Genomic DNA, 25,987 nt, shown 5'->3' with positions numbered 1-25,987 from the left:
AAGCAGCCTCCACCATTTGCGAGACAGCTGTTAAGCCTCAACGGTTTTATTATGCAGGTCGCGCGCTGCAGACGATGACGCTGGCCATGATGATGAACTTACGCATGAACAGCGCATGGAACTTACGTAGGTGGACGGCAGATGGCGCTGCTCAACCAGGAAGTGGTGTTTGAGCGAGGGAAGCTCGCAGTAAAATTGAGTATGAAGAACGACTGAGGAACATGGAAGAAAGTAAATGGGCTGGGAGAGTGTTGAGGTATCTGTACAGGAAAAATAGATTCACAGTAGAGGAAAAGAACTAGGAAGCTTACCAGCAAGTATGCGGCCTGTACGGTGGGCAACAAAGAACGTCAAGCGGAAAGTCAGAGGCCGAAATAATCTTTTGCGTGGCGGCAATGGAAAATAAACCTGCCATGAGTAACTACTTAAGAGGAAAAAACGAAATCAGGAAAGAAACAATTTATGATAACTCAAAGGGAAGCTTAATACTTTTCGAAGCGAGATGGGATGCCTTAGAACACGCACCTATAAGGCGAGATATATAAGAAGGAAGAAGAGGCATGTACTTGCTGCGGTAAAGCTAGCGAAACTATGGAGCATCTTTTATTATAATGTGAAGACGTCTACCCAGCGGTCGATTTAGGCACCACTGGCCTCCTTGAAGCCTTTGGGTTCAGCGAGAGCAGTGGAAAACTAAACATGTCCGCAATAGGGATTAGTAAGAGGCGATTGGAGGATTGGTGGAATAAAAATAGGGAAACGACAAAACACGGAGACCTACGAAAGAACAGTCCGCAATAGGGGATCGGAACATTTGGTTGTGGGAGTTGATAGTGTTTGTTTTTCTTTTTTTATGGTTTAGCCCACCGCCCCGTTCCAAAGGGGACGCTCATAACATCCATCCATCCATCCATCCATCCATCCATCCATCCATCCATCCATCCAGAGAAAGTGCAGTTTTTTAGAGCAAAATGCAACATGGCTGTTTTTCACCGGTAGCGTACGCTGGTACGCACCGTGCTCGCCCTGCCGGCTATGCGGCGTGCCCCAATGCCTTGGCTGCCTCGTAGCTGGTGCGTTATAATTGCCAGGAGAACAAAGAGCCTCTACTGACGCCCATACAAACAAGCCACAAGTGAGTGAACAGATCTTACGCCTTTATTGGCAGAAGAGAAGCAGTGTACATTCTCGTGCAATAGCAGGAATAAAATTTGCATGTCATGATACGCTGAAATAATTGACGCGAGCTCGTAAAAGGCTCACCGTCGTCGTCGCACATGGCTGTCTGGTAACGAGCGACAACCAGCAGCGCGATCAGGTTTGACAGTGTCCTACCTGTTCACAGCGACAGTCGCCGTTAAAGATGAGAAATTTGCATTGCGAAGCAATCGGGTGACGCTGACATCTGCTGCCGCAGCCAGCACAAAGATATTGACTACCCGGGATTTGAGCGTCAACTCCGTTCCAACCTGCACTTTTCTTTCGGGAGCCGCTAATGTGTGGCTCACACTTGTTGTCCCACTTTGTCTCAATATGGACAAGTCGGCTTCTCAGGCATCATCTTCGGTAGCCACTTTTGCGGGCCTTTCCACGCGTGTGGCTATTTTCTTCATACACTTTGAACGATGTAAGCACGTATGCTGGTCTCCGTTCTCAGCAAATCACGGCAGAGGAAGGCCACAAGCAAAATTTGCCCATGGCTGCAGCAAGAAAGAGCTAACGGAGAGCGCCAGTTACGGTGCCTGTATACTTGGAGTCTATGTCGCTGCGCGGACTGCACGAGCAAATGCTTACCTCGAGAGACTGCTTCTCAATGCAACTGACCAGGCCACACATCCCAGAAACGTAACACGGCGACCACAACCAAGTGGGGCAGCATAAGCAGATTCTGCAATCAATCACACCAGTGTAGCTTGCGCAAAGACACAGGCTATTGATGAAGAAGAGTCATCAACGAGACTAAGAATATGGGAATGAGAAAGCTTGCATTCAAGAAAGAAGCCACTCTGCTCTGCAAGCACTGAAGCAATGGAGAGATACACTAGAAAATACTGCTAAAGATATGTTATGCTACTACACAATGACTGTATTAAGTATGAACGAGGAATTGACTGACCTTTATGTTTGAATGAGGAAGATTGATTTCTAACGAGAATGGGCAATGAAGAAACTTGCATCTATAGAAAAAAATTACACTTGGTACAAATGGAATTGACATGGCCAGGAAGCTGATTAAGGGCAAACTGACGGAACTATATTGACCAGCGTCGTCCATGCTTGGTGAGAAGTTGCAAATGCACCTGAAAAGGAAGAATTTATAGAAAGCCCTTTTTGAGTTACCTGGATGACTCGGCCATTGTGCGTGCTAGTGGAGTGGTGGCTGAAGCTCTTTTTAGTCTTGACACATCCCTCCGTAGACTTGATATCTCATCCAAATTCTTCTGCATACGCTTCTTTGTTCGTGGTGTAAAAGCCTTGCAAATTCGGCTCTAGCTCCTTCCTGTTGGTGTAGATAGGAGCTCCTGTGATGACCAAGATGTGCTTCGCACTGATTCTGTTCGGGCAGAACAGTGACACATGACATACAGCACAGATTAGTCAAACTAATGTAGTGTTTTCTTTTATGTTCGAACCAATTATGCTGAAACATAAATGTGAAAAATCATTCATATCGTCTGCTGCAGTCAAATAACGTGTATCTCAAGACTACCAAGCCAATATCAAGCACATTTATTTCTGAACCAGCTGTTGTTTACCTTGTAGTAGCAGCTAAAGTCTATACAATGACCTTGTTGTAGCGAACAACAGCTTCTCAATAGTGCCTGGAGTGTGTAACTTTATACTGGTGCTGTCCTCATTAGTGCATGTCTGCAAGAGAAATTTTGACTGCATCAGAAATTGAAAAAAAGCACAATTTTGTAACATGAAAGGCAAAAAGGTGTAACATATATATTGTAATGGTTTGCCACTACAGAACACATGCAAATGTGCACTGTTTGCTCTAGGGTGCTTAAGCAACATGTTAAATAAATATTGCTACTGTCCATAAAATTGATGTGTGCCTAACTACAATGCATGTCAACAGCTTAAGTATTATTACGATCACAAATGAGAACATTTTTGTCTGCTCTAGTATGCACTAGAAGAGATCACACTGCTGGTTTCTCTAATAACTGCATGAGAGACATGAAGCTATTAGAACTGATCCATTATTTTTCTACATCAACGTGATGCGCCGCTTCACTACGCCAAAAATAAATGCCCTGTGGTAAGCCAAACAACAGCACGAGCATTTAGAACTAACAAGCACGAAATATGGTTGAATTATCATGCTTGCAACTGTTTATTACATTAAATTCTGTACTTTCACTTCATTTTACCAAAAGGTTGTTCGGTTTTGTGGACGCGGACTCGAAAAAAAAAAATCACACACACACACACACAAATACACACACACACACACACACACACACAAACACACCTAAAATGTCATTACCAGAGTTCTCTATAGGAAACAGCAACGGAGGGTCCTGACTCCCCATATGTAATGCAGGATCTAGTTCGTTAACCTGTCTCCGCCTGTAAGTTAATGTGACGAATATTATATAATGATTCAAGCAGCGGTGTTAAACGACTCACCGTTATTGTCGATGTTACGCTTGCGCGTAACAGGTAGCTTTGTCGCGCAAATATTGGTTTTGTCATGCTTGCCAGTCATTTTCAATACGTAATTCACAAATAAGGGCCTAAGCAAAAGCTTTTCTTGCTGCCCTGGTAGCGCACCCACGAGAACTTTACTTTCTAGGACCATCTCAGTGGCCTTAGCCACGGCTTCTGTGAGAAGCTCATAAATTATTCTTACGCCGAGAACAATGTCAATAAACCAGTCACGGCCAAATTCCTTCTTTTGATCAAAAATTCAGTGTGACCACATTTCTGGCATCATTCGAATCATATTATCATGTAAGAATTTTCAATTCTTCAGTGAGTTTTCTTAAGTTTACAGAATGTGGACTCTGCGAGAACTCTCTACACGGGTATCACATGTGAAAACCAGCTGGCTCATGTCTAGCTTATTCGGAAAGCACTTATCCAGCGAATTCAGAAAAAGATGCACCATGTAAAACATTATGGGAACAATGAAAGAAATGCAGCCAACTATCACGGCGTACTGACGTCGAGAATAAATATCCAGCCGTCCACATTGTAAGTCGTTTTACTCAAATCGTTGGGACATATCATTCAATGTTCCAGCGTAGTTTCATTCACAAGTGCTCAAACATATTGCAAAGTGTTCACTTGGCTTACATCTGGCGGGAAGCGCACTACAGCAAAAGTAGTCAAACAACACTCAATGCACGCAAGGCTGCGAGCAAGCTTACTGGCCCACATTCTCCACGAATTACAATAAAAAAAGTGTGGGAGGCGGCGAAAAGTGGTAGCCGCCGCAGCCACGGTTTATTTAGGCGAGGCAGCCATGATACCGCTAGATATCGGAAGCAGCCGACACCGCAGCCGCTCAGGTAGAGCGCGCTAGAGTGTGCTACCAGCGTGTAAGCCCTCTTCTTCGCTCGCTTCGGGGGTGATAGTCGCGACGCTACAAAATAACAGTAAAAAAAGAAAACAACTCAATGGCCTTTCACTTTGTGAAGAAAGATGGCCAGCGAAGCTTTGTATGTGGGCCTCTTAACGGCGAACTGCACCTCAACCGCTGGTCGGCCCGGTATTGCACTATCTTCGGGATCAGCCTTATCTTCGGGATGTCTTGTGCCTGCACACGGACACGATCCTGGGCGAACTGGCTTTTATAGCTGTGAAGTTCCTTACCTATTTCTGTTTCTTAATTTCTTAGTTAATTGTATCTCCATATTGATTCAATGCTAATGCATTACCGCCGACAGTCATCCTGAGGCGGGTTCTTCCGCAGTTATTGTGTTGTAATTTGGAAGCCAATAGCAGGCTCAGCATGATCAAGACGGATAAATCGGAATAATGCGGCATTTCTTCGACAGGAGATTCTGCGCCGCGCCAGACATCGAGCGCTCCACTGTCAACGAACCATAAATTGAGCTATATTCGGTGGACATCAGGAGCGCTTGGCATCGCAAATAACTAGATTTGCCAAAGGCAGTACGCTGGAGCATCACCCGTAGGTTCTGCCACGTCACACCTGACAGTCACATGCATTTGTCACCGGTGTATATCGACACTGAGACGGAGTGCAGAAATTCATTAATCACACCTATCATTGCGAGATGAGATAGCGTTCGACGAAAAAGTTTGCCTTGTGGAATACAGCGTGCCGCACAGTAGTCTGCTGTACATTCAATGGGCATTTAGAGTTTAAAAGCTTAGCGACTCTGTGGATGCGGCACCGTTTCTCATATCCCCCTGTGTAAAGATCAATGACGCTAACTCTCCATGGACACCTCTAGGGAATATATGTAATTGTCGCCAGGCTTTCTGCAACAATTTGTGCAAGAATTACTCCAGGTGGAATAAACGAGAAATGAGGGGCTTGGTTAAGCAAGGGGCCCAATTTTTAATAATTATATCATATGAAGCTAACAAACAAAGACACTAAGGACAGCATCGGGGAAATTACTTGTTCTTAATAACTGAACTAAAGAAATCATACAATAACGGCAATGAAAGTGGACGAAAAAAGAACTTGCCGCAGTATCAAGTGTCACATTGTCTATACTTGTACGTATTTCGCTAACGCGATTGGCTTAAGAGGCAGAACGTCATAACGTCACTGTCTAGGATTTAGCAAAACTACAATGTGACTCCGCTTCCAATGTGTACGAACAGTGGCATACTCTCACAATCAATTGAACAATGAAGGAGTGCTACCTTTGTTCTTGGTGCAGAATAGGCAAAGAGCCGAGTAAGTGATGCCGTCGGGTCCAGTTGAACTTGAGCCTGTAAAAGAAGAAATCACGCCTTTAAGTTAACGGTGATCGTCATGTGAAGGCGATCATCTGCAGTCTTGTGACGGGCATAATTGCTTTGGTGCTGTGGCCGCCGTCGCGCGTCCTGCGAGAATTCGGCGAAAATCTTGAGATACCTCCACTTCTTTGCGACTTCTATGCCCAGCTAGGCCGTGAGAGAGGCACTGCTGCTATTGTGGCGATGGCAGGGCACGAACCAAAGAAAGTGGCGAACTTGGATTTCTTCTAAATGTCAGCAGCTTGCACGGGGAGTGGGAGCCAGTTTCTGACAAAGTTTTCCTATCAATATCAGCGCGACGTCATACGGCTTACACTATCTTGCATAACACAAACCCGGAATGTTTTGCTATATTTGTTGGAGTACTTTGCGTTATTTCAAAGCGAATGTTTCTTCCCTGCTGTCCCAACTTTTCGGGTGTTAGCTGCTGCTTTTTCCCCATTAATTCAACAATTATTTCGGCCACCTGGTATGTGACAGTGGGTATTGTTGTGCCATTACCACAAGCCCGGATTCCGAATCTGCAAGATGGAGAATTTTCCTGCGAGCGCCCTTTGGACAAACCCGGGGCTGCGCCGAAAGGCACAGCGCCCTAATTCTCCCTTGACAAGTCAAGATGCTGAGCCGTCAGGCAGTGGTGTCCTCCGGAGAAGCATCGGCGGGCAACATGTTCAAACGTGTCGCCAAGTGCCAGACAGCCCGGCGCCGTACCTCCCCTTCCCTGGAGGTCACCGCGCCCGCCAGTTTTGAACGGGGTGGCCAGCGTGGTCGCTGGTTGGACCCCTCCGTCGACCGTCGAGTGCTCACTTTGTATTGGGCCGTTTGAGTGACAATGGTTTCTGGGGGCTTATAAGCCGCGGCGCGCCGCCTGGAAAACCGGATCCGCCGACCCACCGGGAGCAGAGTGCCGCTCTCGACTGGAGTGAGATGTGTCACGCGTTTTCGCCGGACGTCGCCGTGCGGGAACAGTCGCGTTTGCTGTGAGCTCTCGGCCCCAGTGCCGATCCCTTCATGTCCGGTATAATGACCTGTATATAGTGTATAAAGTCCCTTTTGTTATTCTCACCGACGCCTGACTCGGAGTCTTCGCTACCAACGCTCTGTCACGAAACGGGTGACGAGCGCTACGGGACCACCTCAAAGTCGTAACAGTGGATGGCAGCTACGGGATTGACCGGCATCAGCTACCTCGGCGCGGTGAGTGCATGAAGTTTACCTCAAACACCAGACTTTCTCTGACACAGGTTATAGTAGCTTAGGGAAGGATTTGGTGTTGCATTGTGATAACCTTGTGTGTTTCAAGCCTAGTAAGAGTGTTTTGAAAACCAGGGGATGCTGAGGGGGTAAACAGGGCAGTGTGTGAAATACTTGCATATGTCTTACTAGTAGCATTATAGTAGCGTACGGCAGGTATATTCAAAAAGGGTAAACAGCAGGAGGACAGTGTGAACGATGGAGAAGTACAAGGTGAAGGAACTTCTCGAAATTTGTGAGGAGTTGGGCATTGAGTTGGGCTCAACCAAAAGAAAGAATGCGATCCTTGAGGTCATGAGGACTGGGGACGTAACGGCTGAGGAAGCCGCAGAGGCCTTGGCGGGTATCAATGAACGTCGGGAAAGGGAGGAGAAGGAACGTTGCGAAGAGGAAAGGAAAGAAAAGGAACGTCGGGAGTGGCAGGCAGAAAAGGAACGTCGGGAGTTGCAGGCAGAAAAGGAACGTCGGGAGTTGCAGGCAGAAAAGGAACGTCGGGAGTTGCAGGCAGAAAGGGAACGTCGCGAGCACGAGCTTAAAATGAAAGAGTTGGAGACTCGAAACAGCTCGCCGGCGCCTAGTCTCACATTCTAATGTTCCGAGAATACGCGATCAACTTCCACCCTTTGTCGTCGGAGAGGATATGGCCAAATACCTCGTGAAATTTGAGCACGTGTGCGAACGGAATAGCATTGAGCGATCCCTCTGGGCACAGAATCTGTTAGCCTTGCTTCCTGGGGAGGCATCAGACGTAATAACTTGCTTATCGAAAGAGGCGTTTGAGAGCTACAGTGATGTGAAGGAAGCGCTACTGCGGAAGTACAAATTGTCGCCCGAAGCTTTCCGGCAGAGGTTCCGGTATGCAAAAAAGGGCAAGGAGTCGAATGTTGACTTCGCGTTTCGTCTAAAAGCCGACTTGGTGGAATGGCTGAAGGGCGAAGAGGTTTACGACGACCGCGACAAAATTGTCGAATGCATCGCGTTGGAGCAGTTCTACCGTTGCATTGATGAGGATGTCCGGCTCTGGCTGCAAGATAGGCTAAAGGAGGTTAAGCTAAACAAGGCAGCAGAATTAGCGGAAGAGTATTACACCCGCCGCAGCTTGCACAGCAAGGCAGTGCGCGTAGAAAAAGCAGATAGGAGAGATGGGTTTTCCGGAAAGCCCGAAAAACGGAAATGTTACAATTGCAAAAAGCAAGGGCACATCGCTGCGAACTGCCCAGAGAAAGTTGCTTTTGCAACAAAACAGCGAAACGATACGACGCGTTCTTTTGAAAAACGGAAACCGTTAACCTGCTACAATTGCAAAAAGCAAGGGCACATCGCTGCAAGCTGCCCAGAGAGAATTGCTTTTGCAACAATACAGGAAACTCACAAAAACATACGTCTATTGGAGCCCTATGTGCAGGAAATTAAGATAAACGGTAAGAAGTGCCGTGCACTTCGGGACTCTGCAGCAACTATGGACGTTGTTCACCCGTCTTTCGTCTCCTCGAGTGATTTTACGGGAGAGTGTACTAGGATACGGCAAGTGGCCGAGGAGGAGAGTGTCTGTTTACCGATCGCAACGGTTATCATTGAAGGAAAGTTTGGGAAACTTAACACCGAAGCCGCTGTGTCAGCCGCCCTCCCGGAGCACTTTTCCTACCTCTTCTCAAATAACTCGGAGCAGCTGCTGAAGGATCAGGGCAAATCATTCTTTGCCGACGTGGCGTACTTGGCGCTCACGCGATCCAAAGCGCTCCCGCTGTCGAGGGAACTTGACTTTGCGTCGGTGAGCGAAAGGCGGTGCGGCACACGGACTGATCAAGGTAACTTGAGTGGCGAGCAGTCACGGGAGAGGCAGAGCTCGGAGGCTGGCCTAGGCGAGCGGGTCCTGGAAGTGAGTGGGAGTGACGCGTGCAGTGCTAGCCGCGATGTAGACGCGACGCCGCAATTAGGCGACGCGGGCTCCACACTCGCTCCGGTTTCCGCCAGCTGGCAGGAGCAGGCGGCAGTTGAAAGAGAAACTCTGATTCGCGAGCAACAGGAAGACTGTTCACTAGCCGATCTGAGGAAGAGCGTCAAACGGGGAGTGAAAAAAAAGTGGGTTTCATTTGGTAAGGAATCTGGCTTATTGTACCGCCGCTACACGGATAAGCAGGGTCGCAAATATAAGCAGCTTCGGATTCCGCGAAAATATCGCCGGGAAAAATGAATGACCTCATTTGCTTCCTCAGTAGTATGTTTTCGGTCCAAGTGATTTCAAGGGGACCATTCTATTTGTCATTGTTATTGCTGATTATTAATTGTTCCTTATCTTTTGGTGTGTTGTTCATTTGAAAAAGGGTTGTTTGAGCCTTGTATACTAGATCGTACACCTGCCTCTTGTTGCGGCGGAAGCAAAAAGGGGGATAGCAATTCAGTTAGGCTGATTTGGATTATAGCCTTGTCTGGTGTTTGACGGGAGACAGAGGGCACTTGTTCGTGTTGGGTGTTGCCTTTTGCCGGTCGGTTTTGCAAGCTGCAGAACGACCAATCGGGACCAGTGGCGAGAAGCAAGGGCTTAGGAACGACCCGAGCGGAGCTGGTTGAGGTGCCTTGGCGACAACGCGGTGAGCCGAGCTCCTGTCCTGGCGAGTGGGACCTGGGCACGTGAAGTGACCTGGCGTCCCGACACTGGACGTAAACTTGGACGAGCCTGACGAACGTGCGCGCCTGGCATCCGAGCCACGTGGAGGCAGCTCGTCTTCCCGGCGCCTTATCTGAGGGCGGGGATGCTGTTGTGCCATTACCACAAGCCCGGATTCCGAATCTGCAAGATGGAGAATTTTCCTGCGAGCGCCCTTTGGACAAACCCGGGGCTGCGCCGAAAGGCACAGCGCCCTAATTCTCCCTTGACAAGTCAAAATGCTGAGCCGTCAGGCAGTGGTGTCCTCCGGAGAAGCATCGGCGGGCAACATGTTCAAACGTGTCGCCAAGTGCCAGACAGCCCGGCGCCGTACCTCCCCTTCCCTGGAGGTCACCGCGCCCGCCAGTTTTGAACGGGGTGGCCAGCGTGGTCGCTGGTTGGACCCCTCCGTCGACCGTCGAGTGCTCACTTTGTATTGGGCCGTTTGAGTGACAATGGTTTCTGGGGGCTTATAAGCCGCGGCGCGCCGCCTGGAAAACCGGATCCGCCGACCCACCGGGAGCAGAGTGCCGCTCTCGACTGGAGTGAGATGTGTCACGCGTTTTCGCCGGACGTCGCCGTGCGAGAACAGTCGCGTTTGCTGTGAGCTCTCGGCCCCAGTGCCGATCCCTTCATGTCCTGTATAATGACCTGTATATAGTGTATAAAGTCCCTTTTGTTATTCTCACCGACGCCTGACTCGGAGTCTTCGCTACCAACGCTCTGTCACGAAACGGGTGACGAGCGCTACGGGACCACCTCAAAGTCGTAACAGTATGCGTTGGGCACTTGTTGCTGGCTGCTGCTAAGAATGATTTCCATCCAGGATATAGCGCATACCCGTACCGCATTAGTAGCTCATCCGAAGGATGCGAGTCTTGTACATCTGATTTCCTGGGAATAGTGCAGACCAGTACTGTAACAACGGCAAGGCTAGATGGTGCAGGCTGGCAGATGATCTACGCAGCTGCAGGCGTGAGCTCGAATACACACTTTCTTCGTCCCGTCGTTGAACTCATCCTTTCGGCTTCAGTTCGACGCCTTCATTTCCACCGTCCCTGTATTGGTCTTGCCATGCCATGACGTCAAGATGTTGTCGTCATGGCGTCATCGCCATGCATTTGCTATTGCAGCGTCGTCATACATTTGCCGTCATGCGGTCCTTGTCACACTGTTCTCTTCACACTATTGTAACCATTTTAGCATCGTTATCCCATCGTCATCAAGCCGTGGTCATAATACCATTGCCGCCATCTCTCTGTCTTCATGCTATCGTCGTTATATCACTGTCACCATTTCTTCACCGTCAACGCATTTTCATCATGCCAGCGTCACTATACCGTCGTGGTCGTTTCATCGTCGTGATTTTATCATAGTGATGCGAGTGTCGTCATGTCGTCGTAGTTCCATCGTCGGCGTACTTTCATTGTGATGCCGTTGTTATCGCTCCATCATCGCCACTTTGCCGTAATGGTTCTAGCGTTCCAGTTAAGATGGCTGGCCACCAACAACACGCCGCAGCCAGCGTCTCCGATCCCTTCTTCGTCCTTTCTCTTTATTCATCCTTCCGTAACAATATGTCACATCTCCAAGAAAAGTTCCTGAACCATCATTGAGGTTGTTGTCGCCTTGGAAGATAATGGTAGTTTGTTCGAAGAACCAACCTGACATTTCTAACGCTATATACGGGAAATTTAGCAGTAAATAAGGTACAGAAATTCTGAGATTTGTCAACTAATGCGTGAGCATTGTTTGGCTCCGCTGTGACTTCGCTTTTTCTTAGTATTGCCTGCTAGATTTTTCTAGCTGATGCGCGTCTGCCGATGGCCATTCCGAGGGCAAAAATGGGCTTAAGCTATAGTCGGCAATTGTCAGATTTTCTCGCCGTATCCGGCCGCTTAATGAAACCATATCACTTTAGCCAGCCCTACTGGCACGAGAGCGCTTGACGAAGCATAGCAGTCGCAAGGGAACGCCAGCGGCCGCAATAGCGCGTAAGGCATTGCGTGAAGGGAGAGTGCATCGCCGTGTTAACATGTCACCCTCGCTGTCACTCCCGCAAGCCTGTGCTATGCGCGCCTTCCTTGTCTACGCCAGCTCTTGCCTGCGATGTGACTGCACCCACTGAAAACCCGCCAAGCGTCTCGACACACTCGCTTGCCCTAAAGGTGTTCATAACTCGAAGGACGCTCTGCAGCGTTTAATCAGACATTGAACCACCCCAAAATCTCACGTTAGCCCACCTCCAAATTGTAAGTTGGTCCATCCTCTAAATTTTAGTAGGTCCACCCCCAAATTTTATTCGGGCTACGCGCCACACCAAAACTTAAATTTGACCTGCCTCTAAATTTCTGTTGGCTCGCATGCAGACTTGAAGCTGGCTCACTCCCAAAGTTGAGGTTTCCCAGCCCCAAATTTCAAATTGGGCTGTCCCCAAAGTTATGTTTTCCCACCCCCAAACTTAAGTTGGTCCACCACCACGTTTCAAGTTGACGCACCCCAAATTTAAAGTGGGCCCAAATTTAAGGTGGGTTCGCTTAGGTCCAAATTTCAAGTTGGGCCATCCCTAAATTTAAGTTCACCACATGCAAATTTAAGTTGGGCTACCCTCAAACTTCAAGTTAGCACATCCCCAAATTTCATGTCGACCCACACCCGAATTTCAGTTGGTTCACCCCTATTTTAAGCTTCTCCATTTATTTTCTAAGGAACCCTAGTTATCCGTATGGGTATTCTTTTATTTTCTTTCATTAAATGCTACCAAACATCTAGATTTACACTATCATAACCATTAAATATCTGGAAATCACGAATTTTTTGCAAGATATTACACTATTCGGAGCCAGGGCAGGGGGGACCACTAAAGTATGCTTAGGCACTAATATTAGAAGACACATGACAAAATAGCCTAGATAAGCTCGAAGGCGTGGGAAATAAAATATGACGACTAAGTAGAAATGTAACCGTCCAGAAAATTATTGTCAAGTGACATATTGTTCAAGTGTTCTACATATTCCTACACGTAATGCGACGGTAATTCATTCAGCACAGGGAGTTCGTAAAGCTTACGTGCATCAATGTCTTGCCGACAAAATGTAGTTTAATGCGATAGGAATTAAATGGACACTCCAAGTGCATTTCTGCCGTCGGCGTCGCCTTGAGGCTCCGTATAAGTAAAGGCGATAACAGCGTCGCGGCACGCCCTACGCTGTAAGTGCGTGTGCAAGCGTGCGAGGGGAGCCAACCATCGCGGCTCAATCTCGCCCGCGCGAAAAGGACGAATGGGAAGAGGAAGCGCGCCATCTTCTCGCGCGCGTGCGAGGTACCCAACGTTGTGAGGCGCCTGGGGGAGGAGAGGCAGGGTTGCGGCGTTCTCTCCGGCTGCAACTGCGCATGTGCATGGCGGCTGAGAGCGATCGCGCGGCCGTATCTAAAGAGCGATCTGCTTTGGGGGCAAAGTGTATGTACTACGTCGGCGGCTCGTAGCATTGTGCGTGCAGGCTGTCCTCGGCGCTTGCTTTGCGTTGAAGCGATAGACAGCACGAATGTCGCTTCGCCCGCCATTGCTGGTGCGTCTCCTCACGCCAGCGTTTGGGCAACGAGTGTCTGCAGTCACTGAGCGTGATGAGTTCATGTTTGCAGTGCGCGGACACCATGCTTATTAATTTATTTAACGTACGAATGTTTATAGGTTCATACGCCCGATAAATAATTATCTTTAGTTCATATGGCTGTCTGCTAACTTTCTATTGGGGGCGAGCTCCAGCCCTAGAAGAGCTCGCGCCACCGTCGGCGTGACGTGGCATGAGGGATCACGTGGACACAGCGGCCGTGTAGGCTGCTTCGGAAGTGCCGCAGCGAGATGAAAACGAAAGTTTACATTCCCACCTGCGCTGCGGTTCTAATTAAGTGGTGAGGCTTCACCGCCTTGGGTGTCTGCTTGGCAACATTTGAAAGTAGTATGATTCGTTGGTGGCTTTGGAGGCGTGCAGCATGGTAGGCTTGGTGCCGCAGTGCCGGACGTACGCAACGGAGCCCGGTCTCAGCCTTATTCACAGGTAGCCGCATGACAAGGAGCTGCGTGAAGCTTAACTCGCGAAACTTAAGATTCGGCAGACAGCCATCGGCTACAACTCGTATATGCAGTAAGCACAGACGCAAGGGAGATTTCTGCTACGGCGCCGGCACTGCGATGTTCGGTGAGTAGCAGAAAACGCGCACTGAGACGCTCGCGTGCGCCCGCTGCCCGGCTAATGTCATGACGGTTTGGTCTAGGAACTTGTTGATGCTTGACACTGGCAAGTTCACTCTAACGGAAAGGGATTTGTAAGACACACATTAAACAAAGGGATGGCATATGGTCAGGCTTGCGTTATGAATTAGTGCACTGGATTACGAAAAAAGAAGCAGAGAGAAATCGCATGCTGAGAAGACCAATAAGCATACAGTGTGACGCAACTTTAGAAATAATATTGAAATGTCCAAGAATTTAGAAGACAAAAAAAGGTTCAATCGTCGTGACGGCACATCACAGTCGCCGTGGGCGTCGAAGTCTCTATAACGAAATTATTTTTGAACAGTTCTCATAGCGTCCATGCATCAGTGGTTGCTATTGTACTGTCAAATGCTCATATGCTGCGCCCTAATGCTCACGGCACGGTGCGAAAACGCGCTCACAGCGAGAGCAAAACATTATGCGCGGACATGCATGCAGACGCGCAGTCGGTCACTGCGAACCCGTGCTATCGCTGCATTCAGGCTTCATTCTGTTATGCTCCATTTGGTTATACAGAGAGCCCACCATAAGAACATATTTCACATAGTTTACTCTCAGCGTTTGCCTACCTTTCACGGAAGAAGCCGGTTAGGGAGACTCCATCGCGGCGACCGCGCGCAGTGGCGTTCACTGTACGTATTCTGTAAAGAGATGGCGTCTGTAAACAATACTGTGCTTTCAGTTTGCCCAAGAATATTGTATCGACAGTCAGAAACTTCCCTCAATTTCAGAGTACTTACATAAATGTCCAGGAGGGCTGCCGCGTGGTGTTGTTACTGAGCGCCATAAGCGAAACCTATGAGGAGCGCGCCGCGTGATCGCTCATACAACGCAAGGGAGGCGCTTCCGACAGATGGCGACTCCGTAATCCTCGCCCCCAATACCAATCAATGTTTCGCCTTTCAGGCGAAACTGCGCTTTTTTTAATTGTTGGCTCAATATCGCGCATTTCGAATGATTATTTGGCTGTCCTATTTATATCGTTTCAAAACACCTCTGACCGCCTTACATGAATATGAAGCTGCAAAAACATTATGTTGGAAGATTTGACATTAACATAGGCCACCCGAGCAAGCATGGTGAAATTTTGATAGTGGGCTTAACTTAGCACTGACGGCCTCAATGTCCAGTGAGATCAGAATACATACGCTGTTTTCAAAAAATATTATTTATTATAATGCCTGCATATTCCGAACTAACCGTGTTAATTATTTTTCAGTTGCCAATGGCACTCCATGCCCCCCACCGGGTACATCATGTCCTAATGGCAAGCCCCCGAGTTGCACCGACGGTCAATATGCGTGCTTATGCCAATGCTGTGAGTACATCAACTACGTGTTAAGGTGAAGAAAATCTTGAGATTCACAAGAAGGAGAATCGTGCGCAATACTTTTTCAGTAGATATGAAAGCTGGTTTGCGAGTGTTAAGCAAACGCTGCAAAAAGTTGCAGCCATGTGGTCTATGTTAATTAAAGCAGCGCCGCAACATTTTTCGAGCACGGTAAGACACAAGACATCCATGTACACCCGAGCCAGATATTACCCACTTCCATGCAGCGGAGAACGTATAATGTCACTGTGAAGATCAGTCATGCTTTCCTACAGCTTTGTCAAACCCCCGCCATCTAAATTGCACATTATAACAGTATGGTGCCCTCACGCGACTATTGGGTAGATCTGTGAAAACGTCACGATTAATAAGAGCTTTATGAGTGGCCACAAAGGTTTCTACAACGTTAACAATGTTCATGCTACTTTACGTAATCAAAATTGAAGAGATACCACTGCTTTCAAAGCACCGATATAAAAATTCAATTTTAAAGTTCCGGTATTCAGCGGACGTCCTCTGTTCTAGCTAGTTGTGCCGGCTCCTCCGCAGCGAGAGATCGTGTCGTCGCTGAAATTTTCATACCTGCTCCAGCGATGACGATGCTGTTCCAGTGAGTTTTGCGTCTGTGTAGAATTTTTGTACTCAGAGACTCACTTGAACGCAAACTTACGTGCACTGCAAACGCGACATTGGTCACGTTCACACTGGCACATGGCACTACGCGTGGGCCGCAGAGGAAACCTTACGCAGGCCCTTTGAACAAATTCTATAATATTTCATGCCACAACAAGCGCCATAATGCTCGCCGATGAGGCACACAAAATATAGTGCGGAAACCATAAGGGCAGGGACAGCCTTTGAGGTCAGCTTCTTATAAGTGCGAAAACGGCAAGTAGTTGCGTCTACGTGAACATCCAAATCCGAATTTAAACTTAGTGCTGCAGTGACGTTCAGTGTTCGGAGCATTGGGGACACAGCCCCACTCCGCCGCAGCCTCCACAGTGCGAGACGCGGAAGGAGGAGCGGGAGCACCGCGGAACGGTCGAAGGGCAATAAAGGATGTACGGAAGGCATTGAAATAAGTTTTGCTGTAAAAGATTTGTGAAATAGTATTTTTATGCACAATATTTAAAGGGGTGCAGGGGCCATTACTGGCGTGAAGCGTATAATTTAGACAGTATTCAATTTGTCGTGTGAACAATGTAAACCAATTTACACGTATAGCAGTGTTTTGTATGCCTACACATAAGACCTTTACATTCCTCGAAATAGTTGGTTGAATTGTCAACATTAAGCCCTTAGCAAGATCAGATTTTTAACATTGTAATTACGAAATTGAAATTACAGGCGGCAACAAAAATAGCATTTAATAGCGTTATGAGCTATTTTTCTTGATGAACAGACTACGTTCAGTCTAAATGCTCGAAGCCCGATGAAACGGTACTTATTTATAGCAGGCAAGGCAGGAGAGATCAGATGCGCTGCTACAGTTCAACCCTTTTTGCAGCGTGAATCAGCCACGTACCAAGGACTGCCGATTCTCCTGGTTGACTGGCGCTTCGGTCGGAGTGTTGTCATAGAAGAGCTTGAGCCACTCTACATGAACAGCCTCACGACCACGGCGGCGTTGATAAAGAGGCGGAGAGACATACTGTACAACATATTTCATGGGAGAGGTTTGCCCGACCGCACGGTATCTGGAGTCAAATTCACATCCAGAACAGAGGGTCAGAAAGCAAAATTGAGCAGTCAGTGGGAGAAGGATGGGGCTTCTGGTGGTACTGAGCTGCGGTCGAAAGGGAAAGGGCGAGAAGCCAGCATCGCACAGTATGCTGCGCAACGCTCCGTTAAGCCGTTCGTCTTCAAGTGGTATGGGCTATTAGTGTTGTGTACGGTTTTGCACTCTTTCGGAAACAACGGTTAAAAGATAACACTGAAGAGCACGCCTTCTATCACCAAGAAGTTCTCGAACTTCTCCGTGACGAAGAGTGAAGTGGCGCAGTGCGAATGATGGAATGATGAGTGGCGCGGTTTCATTGTGCGGTGAGAGGTGATAAACTGCAGCGATAATCCAGTGGTTGCCGGAACTGGTACACGTAAGTGGACCTTAACAGTCTGTCCCGACCCAATCAAAGGGACGGGCTCAAGGAGGTTTAATGCAAAGCTGTTTCGATGGCCAGATTAAGAAAGCGGCTGCGATGGCAACGCACCGAATTGATGAACTCACTTGCGGCTCTGACAGTTGAGACAGGAGCGGACGTACTTGCCAGAGAACGTGTGCCTTCGACGCAGTTGCCAGGCCACTGATATCAGAGCAGAAGGCAGGTGTAGATGACGTGGCATAATAGGAGACATCGCGTCTTTCACGAAGATAGTTACCATTGCAGAGGAAGTGGTTGTGAATAGCAGTAAGATGTGCCTGCCGCGGTATATAGTCCCAGTTGCCGGAAAAGCTGTAGATCGTGCGAGGAAGTGTGAAAGGGAAGCGACCTATGGGTCTTCGCTCTCCTCAGATCACATTCTCTTGAAGGTAATGTATTGGCAGAACAAAGTTGAAGGGGTAAGAACTGCTGCCGCGAGATGAAATCGCTGAAGGAGGATATCGCTGAGCGCGGTGTACATGGTAGGTGCCAGCTATTTGCGACATGCGAGAGAGTCTAGAAATTATCTGTGACGACATCCACTGAAACGAAGCAAAACTTCTCTCTCATAATATATAACATCGACTAAAACAAAGCCATTTGTTGAGTTTAACTATAAATGGCGACAGGCGCCTCACAGTGTGAAGAAAAATTTGGAACCGGCACTATTCCTGCTGCTCTGGAGTGCTCATTCTTAATCGGGACTCCGGACTTGTTTTCCGTATTGCTGAATCTCTAGCTGCAGTGTTAGCCTTACGCAAGGTAAATTCATCAATATCGACGGTAGTCAATAAAAGACCCTTTATTATTGTGTTCATATCATAAAAGAAAGCCAAACCAAACTAAACCAATCGTTCTCATTACATATCGAAGAAAAGTTAATTTAGACCACCCCCGCAACTGAGAAAGCGGTGTGCCAAAACGCAAAGAAGGCGCGGACGTCAACTGTATGCAGTACAGAAATGTGGAGCGGGCGTTCATTAATTATTTTAGCTACTGTTGCAGCTGCTAGTGATGCAAATCCTGCCTTTTTGGGTCTCTGAAAATCTTTCCTGCATTGCCTTTTTCCTGTGTAGTGCTCGCATACGATATTATTTTCGCTGCAATGAACACTAGGTATAAAAAGGTGTCTGAGAGGTAGAATTCAGGAGTACCGGCAGTCTTACAGACCAAAGCTGTAATCATCGCGGCTTAATGAGAATGCTTTTCTTTGTAAATTCTGGCAACAGTTCTTAGGATTCCATAGATCAGACTGGCTGCCATGAAACATACTCTAGAAGTGAGCCGAAAACAACTGTTGCTGTAAAAGTCAGCAAGTACGCACAGTGATCATCAGCTACTTTTTAAGTTGTTGCAACTCGTCAGAACCGTGACCTCACCCCACTGACCCATGCATTTTTTTGTTGCTGCAGCTGCATAAGGATCCACAATACGATACAGGGGATTACCGCTCTCAGCTGGCTACTTTGGACAATGAAATAAGTCTTGCTGTGCTAATAAAAGTTTGTTTTCGAAATGCCCTTTTGTCGTTAGCTGAACTTCTGCATTCAATTTTAATCTAATAAAATGTTACACTTTAACGCTCAAAATGCCCTGGTCAATGGTATCAATGTTAAAAAAACGCAACAAATAAGCCAACCTGTACACTATATGTTACGATGGAATCCTTCAAGAATTTTGCACATTCAAAGCACTTATTGAAATGCATGTGAAGTGAAGCTATCGTTAAGCGGATGAATTATTGCTTTATAAAGTAAATAGGGTAGGTGCAATTGTCTTTACTTTTGTTCTTTACAACGTATCCTCTCAAGCAATGTTTACGGATCGCGAAGTCACAACTGGCGCCTGCGAACTGGTTTGGAGTCCCGAAATTGGCTGGTTGGCAACAACTTTATTTGTAGTCCTGCAGAGCTTTCGCCGACTTGGCCTTAGGTTTCCCACGTAGGGACGTCGACGTGTTGCCTCGCCGCCGCCTCGCGGGCCTGCTGGACGGCCCAGAGTTGGTCGCTGAGGCTGGGGCTGCACAAGGCAGCGGCCCACCGCGGTGGAAGGGTTCCGGAGTTAGCACCGTGCGGATTTTCATTACACTCATGTGAGTTAAAGTGACTATGTCCCGACATTGGCATCAGGATTATTACAAGGTTCTATTAACACTCATGGCGCAATTAACTGCATAATGCGTTTAGCTTTCCTTTCCTTAACATCATTCTATCCATCCATCCATCCATCCATCCATCCCATTACGCCGACCAAGTTGCCTTCCATAGTTCTATCCTGACCCAGCGGCCCTAGTTATCTAACAGATTCGACCACAAGGTAAGCGCTCGTTGTCGTGATGCCTTCCTAGTCGTTACATAACGATTATTCCAGCTTTTTGACCCGAAACTGTTCATGTCGTCGTAACAGCATCGTCATCACACAGTCGTCATGTGTTCGTTGTCAGACCACTATTTTGAAGTCTCTCGTTATGATGCCGATCCAGTTGTAACAGTTGTCTTATGGCTTGGGTCACTAGGTTGGTGTTCGGGGTCATGATACTGTCGTGGTCACTGCGTCGTCGTCATTCTAGCTTTGTCACGCGAGATTCATCCTGCCGTCGTCATCACGCCATCACTATCACACCGTCGCGATCGTCACGCTGTAACATTATAATTGTTACGACTTCAATAACATCATTCCATTATCGTCACGCAGTCGTCGTTACACCGCCTTCCTAGTTGCATCGACATAAGTGTTCCTTCATCATCTTGTTGTAATCATGCTGCCGTCATTCATTCGTAAATATGTCGCCCTTGTCATGCAGTCATCGTGAGACAATTGTAATGCTGTCGTATCGCGCCATCACCTATACTCCAGCTTCGTCATCCGACTCTCATCCCGCCGTCGTCTTCACACAATTGTTGTCATGGAGGTTACGCCATACAATTACGGTAACGCCATTGTCATCATACAGTCATAGTGATTCGATTGCCCTCATGCCGTTGTCATGCCATCGTCGTCCGTGCATCGTCACCATGTATCGTTGTCATACTGTCGCCGCGAAGCCATCATGGTCGTTTCATCATCATCACTGCCGATATCCGACTTTCGTCATGGTGTCGTCGTCACACTGTTGTCGTCCGTTCAGTATCGTTATCGCATTGTTCTAAGACTGTCGTCTTCATTGCACCTTCGTCGATCCATCAACGTCATTCCTTTGTCGTCATTTTTTGTTATCATGTGGTTGTCATTAAATTGTGATTATGCCAGCGTCATCATCTCATCGTCGTCAATGAGTCGTCGTCAAACAGACTCGTTCATGCATTGGTTTCACATCGTCGTCGTCATACCGTCTTGGTCGTGCCATCGTCGTCATTAACGCTTCTTCATTCGGCTGTAATCATACCCTCATCGTCACACAATCGGCATTATCTCATTGTCGTCATGTCGCGGTCAATGTTGTCATTATACCATCTAGGCAATTTAAATAATTATATTTCATTGTCGTCATGCCGTCGACGTTACAAACCTTTGTCGTTTACTCATATCATTCTTTCTTCGTTATTCCATCGTGACTGCGTCGGCGTCATGCAGTCGTCGTCATTCCTCAATGCTTGTAGGATACCTGTGCAAGCGAGGGCCATAGCAAAGTGGGGCAATATTGGAGTTCGTCGCATATAGCGGAAGCAACGAAAGTCATAATTAGCACTACACGAGCTAAATAAACTTCAATTTACGTATGTAATCCGTCGCTACATTGCACGATTGCTATTCGCATCAACCCCGACAGGCATCATGCTACAAGTTCAGTCAATTTTCCATCCATCCATCCATCCATCCATCCATCCTCTTAGTCGACCCAGGGGCCCAAGTTGTCTACAGCGTGTCTACAGTTGTGTACAGCATTGTCATGCCATCTTCTGTTGTCATACCGTCGTCTTCTCCCATAATGCTCACGGGAGAGCTCGGCAAGCGAGTGCATAGAAATGTCGACTTATACCACATACAGGGTATGTCGCATGTAGCCGAAGCAACGGAAGTCTCAGAATGACCGCTACAAACTTGAAATAAAAAGATGACTTCGGTTATGGGGTGTGCCTAAGCTTGAATGCAAATCCTATTACCGGCGCAGACACCTTTAGATAGATTCTGTAGTAATTATATCCTTTATAAATGTTCGCTTCAGTTTCAATTTAAGATGCAGGCGCCTGAGTCAGGGTCAATGAGGTCGCGGATATCGACAGGGTGGCATGAAAAGCAACCTGCGTCTTGGTGCAATGGTCCATATTTGTAGTGCACAACAAACGAGTATTCTTGAAGCCATATAGTGCCCAGTAGCCGAGAAGTCCAGACAGATCCTTGAGCGATGAGAGCCAGCAGAGGGCATGAAGGCCTGTAATCACATAAAAGATCGGCCATACAAGTAAGGTGTAAATTTGCTGACAGCCCACGCTAAAACCAGGCACTCACGTTCAGCGATGGAAAGTTCCATTCGGACCATGAAGCAAGGCGACTAGCGTATGCGATGACGCGTTTCTTGCCGTGCTGTTTTTTTTTTTGCCAAGGACACCCTCAATTCCATGACCACTCGCATCGGTGCGAAGTTCTCTAGGAGATGAGGGGCCGAAATGGGCTAATATTGGTGGTGTAGTGAGTAGACGGATGACGGCAGTAAATGAAGCTGCTTGTGCGGGCCCCCACGTGAAAGGAACTTCCTTCTTCATCAGTTCAGTGAGAGTGCGGGCGATGTCCGCGAAGTTCCAGACAAAGCGACGAAATAGGAACGTAATCCCATGAGTCTCCGGATGTCTTTGGCTGTGCACGGCACGGGAAATTGGTGCACTGCTCGCAGCTAGTTGAACAACTGCAGCACGGACGAGGTGGCCGAACATAATTATTTGACGTCGCCCGAAACGGCACTTGGCGAAGTTCAGCTGAACATTCGCTAGTCAAAGAGGGCAAGAACGGCTGATAAACGGGTGATGTGTTGCCAAACGTAGGCGAGTAGACAGGACATAGTCCAAATAGCAAGGAGAGATAGACCACTTATATCCCCGCAACAGAGAGGCCACCATATATACGTTCGAAAGTTGCTGGAGCAATACACATTCCTAAAAGCATGACCTTGAATTGGCACAGAACATGTGGCGTAATAAATGCACTTTCTGCGCCGTTCACAGGGTCGACTAAAATCTGTCAATATGCGGACCGAAGGTCGGTGGTATGGTATGAAAAAACTTTATTGATGTCCTGTGGATCGTGAGTCTTCACGAAGCGGGCGCTCCCACGTGGGAACCGGGAAGCCGAGCCTCTCGGCCGCGTCGTGGGCCTGCTGGACAGCCCAGAGTTGGTCAGCCAGAGGAGGGCTGTGGAGAACCGGCTCCCATTTGGCCGAGCTGTTATAGATGATAGAGTGTGACCGGACATACCGCCAGAGCATGTGTTCTAACGTGGCTATTTCTCAACAATCGCGGCAAGCACCATTGGTATTGCAACGGAGGTGTTCGCCTAGCAGCACTAGTTATAGGTTGTAGCGCTAGGCCTAAACAGGTCGTCGCTATATCGTAACGGGAAGCAAGCACACGTCGTCGTCTTCTTTTCTTGCACCAGCACACCAGCACCAGCACACTGCCCAGTGCCTTCAGTACAATCACTCCCCACCGAAAGAGTAGCCATCCTGGCGACCTAAGGACAGGAGAACACAGGGGGATCATGGCACTGCTTGAGCCTGGAGACGTGGACAATTTCCTGGCCCCAACGACGCTGGTCGGAAGGCGTTTCGATTGGCTCGATGAGGTAGTTGACCGCGGATGTTTGTTTCAGTACCCGATAAGGACCGTGGTACTTGGAGAGCAGCTTGGAGGAAAGGCCTGGAGGAGTAGAGGGCACCCACAACCAGACCAGCGAGCCAGGCGCAAAGCACGTAGCCGTAGTGGATGAATTGTGACGAAGCTTTTGGCGACACTGGTCCTGGGATGTGAACGAACGAGCGAGCTGGCGACATTCTTCGGCGTAAGCAGCCGCTCTAGGAACAGTCGTCCATTCCGAAGCATCTGGCTGGTAAGTTAGAATCGTGTCGTTAGTGGATGAAGGTTCGTGCCCGTAAAGGAGAAAGAAAGGGGAGAACCCAGTGGTGCTTTGCGTGGCGGTATTGTAAGCGTAGGTGACGAAAGGTAGAATGCGATCCAAATGCGAGTGGTCACATGAAGCATCCATGGCGAACATGTCACCAAGGGTGCGGTTGAGACGTTCTGTCATCCCATTAGTTTGAGGATGATATGCTGTGGTAGTGCGGTGAATGATTAGACACTCCTTTAGCAATGCTGAAAGTACGTCAGAGAGGAAAGCGCGATCGCGGTCGCTCAGTAATTCTCGAGGTGCTCCTTGGCGTAAAATCAGGTTTTGTAGCATAAAACTTTTGCTGTGGCAGATGCTAGGGCTGAAGTTTCAGCGTACCGCTTGATGTGGTCAATAGCAACAATAAACCAGTGGTTGCCGCTTGGTGTGTTGGAAAGCGGACCGTATAGGTCAGTACCGACGCGGTCGAAAGCGCGCGCGGGGCATGGTAAAGGTTGCAAGGGACCGGGGGAAAGTTGAGGTGGCGTCTTGCGTCGTTGGCATATGTGGCATGACCGGACATACTGGCGAACGAAACGGTACATACGGCGCCAGTAGTACCGAAGCTGGAGGCGAGAGTATGTCTTTAATACAGCAGCGTGGCCGCATCGTGGGTCATCGTGAAACGTGGCGCAGATGTCGGAGCGGAGGTGTCGGGGTATAACAAGCAGTCACTTACGGCCGCTCGAATTGTAGTTGCGGCGGTACAGCAGGTCATCCCGAATGATGAAGTGCGCGGCTTGGCGGCGAAGCGTCCGAGAGATCGGTGCTGGCGACTGGCTAGGCAGGAAGTCAATAAGCGAAGAGATCCATGGGTCTTTGCGCTGCTCTGATGGCATGACGGAAATGTTGAGGGCGAAGGCACCGCAGGTGGAAATAGACGAGTGGAGGGGACCGGGATAGAGCGTCTTCGTCTCAATGCTTTCGTCCTGAGCGATAAACAACGGAGATGTCCTACTCTTGTAGGCGGAATGCCTAACGGGCAAGCCGACCAGTTGGATCTTTTAGTGAAGATAACCAGCATAAGGCACGATGGTCGGTCACGATGTCATATGGACGCCCATACACATAAGGACGAAATTTGCCGATAGCCCAAATGATGGCCAGACATTCTTTCTCAGTAACCGAGTAGTTCGCCTCGGCTTTGGTAAGGGTGCGGCTGGCATACGCGACGACGTACTCTTCGAAGCTATCCTTGCGTTGTGAAAGAACAGCGCCGAGCCCGACACCACTAGCGTACGCATGGATCTCAGTTGGAGCAGAGGGATCGAAGCGTCGCAGTACTGGAGGCGAGGTCAGAACGCGTCGCAGTTCTTGGAATGCGTCATCGCACGGCGGGGACCAGGCTGAGAGGTCAGAACCGCCGGCGAGAAGCTGCGTCAAGGGGGCGATGATAGAGGCAAAGTTACGGACGAAGCGTCGGAAATATGAGCACAGGCCAATCAAGCTGCGAAGCTCTTTCATGGTGGTTGGTTTAGGGAACTCGTATACGGCGCAAAGTTTTGTGGGGTCCGGGAGGATACCGTCCTTTGAACCTACATGGCCGAGAATAGTAAGCGTGCGAGCGCCGAAGTGGTATTTCTTCAATCTTAGTTGCAGTCCTGCAGTGGAGAGGCACGCAAGTACTTGCTCGAGGCGGCTGAGGTGCGACGCAAAATCGGTGGAAAAAACCACAATGTCATCTAAATAACAGAGGCACGTTTTCCACTTCAGCCCTCGAAAAATGGTGTCCATCATTCGCTCGAAAGTGGCAGGCGCGTTGCAGAGACCGAACGGCATGACAGTAAATTCATATAGCCCATCAGGCGTTACGAAGGCTGTCTTTTGGCGATCGGCCTCTGCCATTGGCACTTGCCAGTACCCGGAGTGTAAATCCAGTGAGGAAAAGAATTCAGCTCCCTGCAGACAGTCTAAGGTATCGTCGATGCGCAGCAGAGGATAGACATCTTTGCGCGTTATTCGGTTAAGGCGGCAATAGTCGACGCAGAACCGAATGGAGCCATCTTTTTTTTAACGAGGACAACCGGAGATGCCCAGGGGCTGTTAGAGGGCTGGATGATGCCTCGCTCCAGCATGTCGTCAACGTGCTGGTCGATGATACGGCGTTCAGCAGCCGACACACGATACGGACGCTGGCGCAATGGTGTTTTTGACCGGTGTCGATACGGTGAACGTCTGCGGACGCTTGGCCCAAGAATGGTTGGTCAATCTCAAATGAGGAACGAAAACGTTGGAGGAGCTTGATGATTTCGGTGTGCTGCGCAGTTGTGAGTTCTTTGTCGACGGCACGA

At 48.5% G+C, this 25,987-nt stretch overlaps 1 protein-coding gene across 2 annotated transcripts in view; it reads left to right on the top strand.

Annotated features, from left to right (window-relative positions):
• LOC142578130 (uncharacterized) overlaps positions 1–19,123 on the top strand; it is a 43,078-nt gene extending 23,955 nt beyond the window's left edge. For both annotated transcript variants that reach the window (XM_075687534.1, XM_075687535.1), the window contains exons 4-5: positions 15,349–15,447; positions 19,013–19,123. In XM_075687534.1, coding sequence (XP_075543649.1) covers positions 15,349–15,447; positions 19,013–19,020 — 107 coding nt within the window. In that variant the 3' untranslated portion in view covers positions 19,021–19,123. The remainder of the gene's footprint in view (positions 1–15,348; positions 15,448–19,012) is intronic.
• The last annotated feature ends 6,864 nt before the right edge of the window (positions 19,124–25,987 follow it).

The sequence above is a fragment of the Dermacentor variabilis genome, chromosome 4 (assembly GCF_050947875.1).
Source record: "Dermacentor variabilis isolate Ectoservices chromosome 4, ASM5094787v1, whole genome shotgun sequence".
NCBI lineage: Eukaryota > Metazoa > Arthropoda > Arachnida > Ixodida > Ixodidae > Dermacentor > Dermacentor variabilis.
This window is presented reverse-complemented; position numbering and strand designations above follow the sequence as displayed.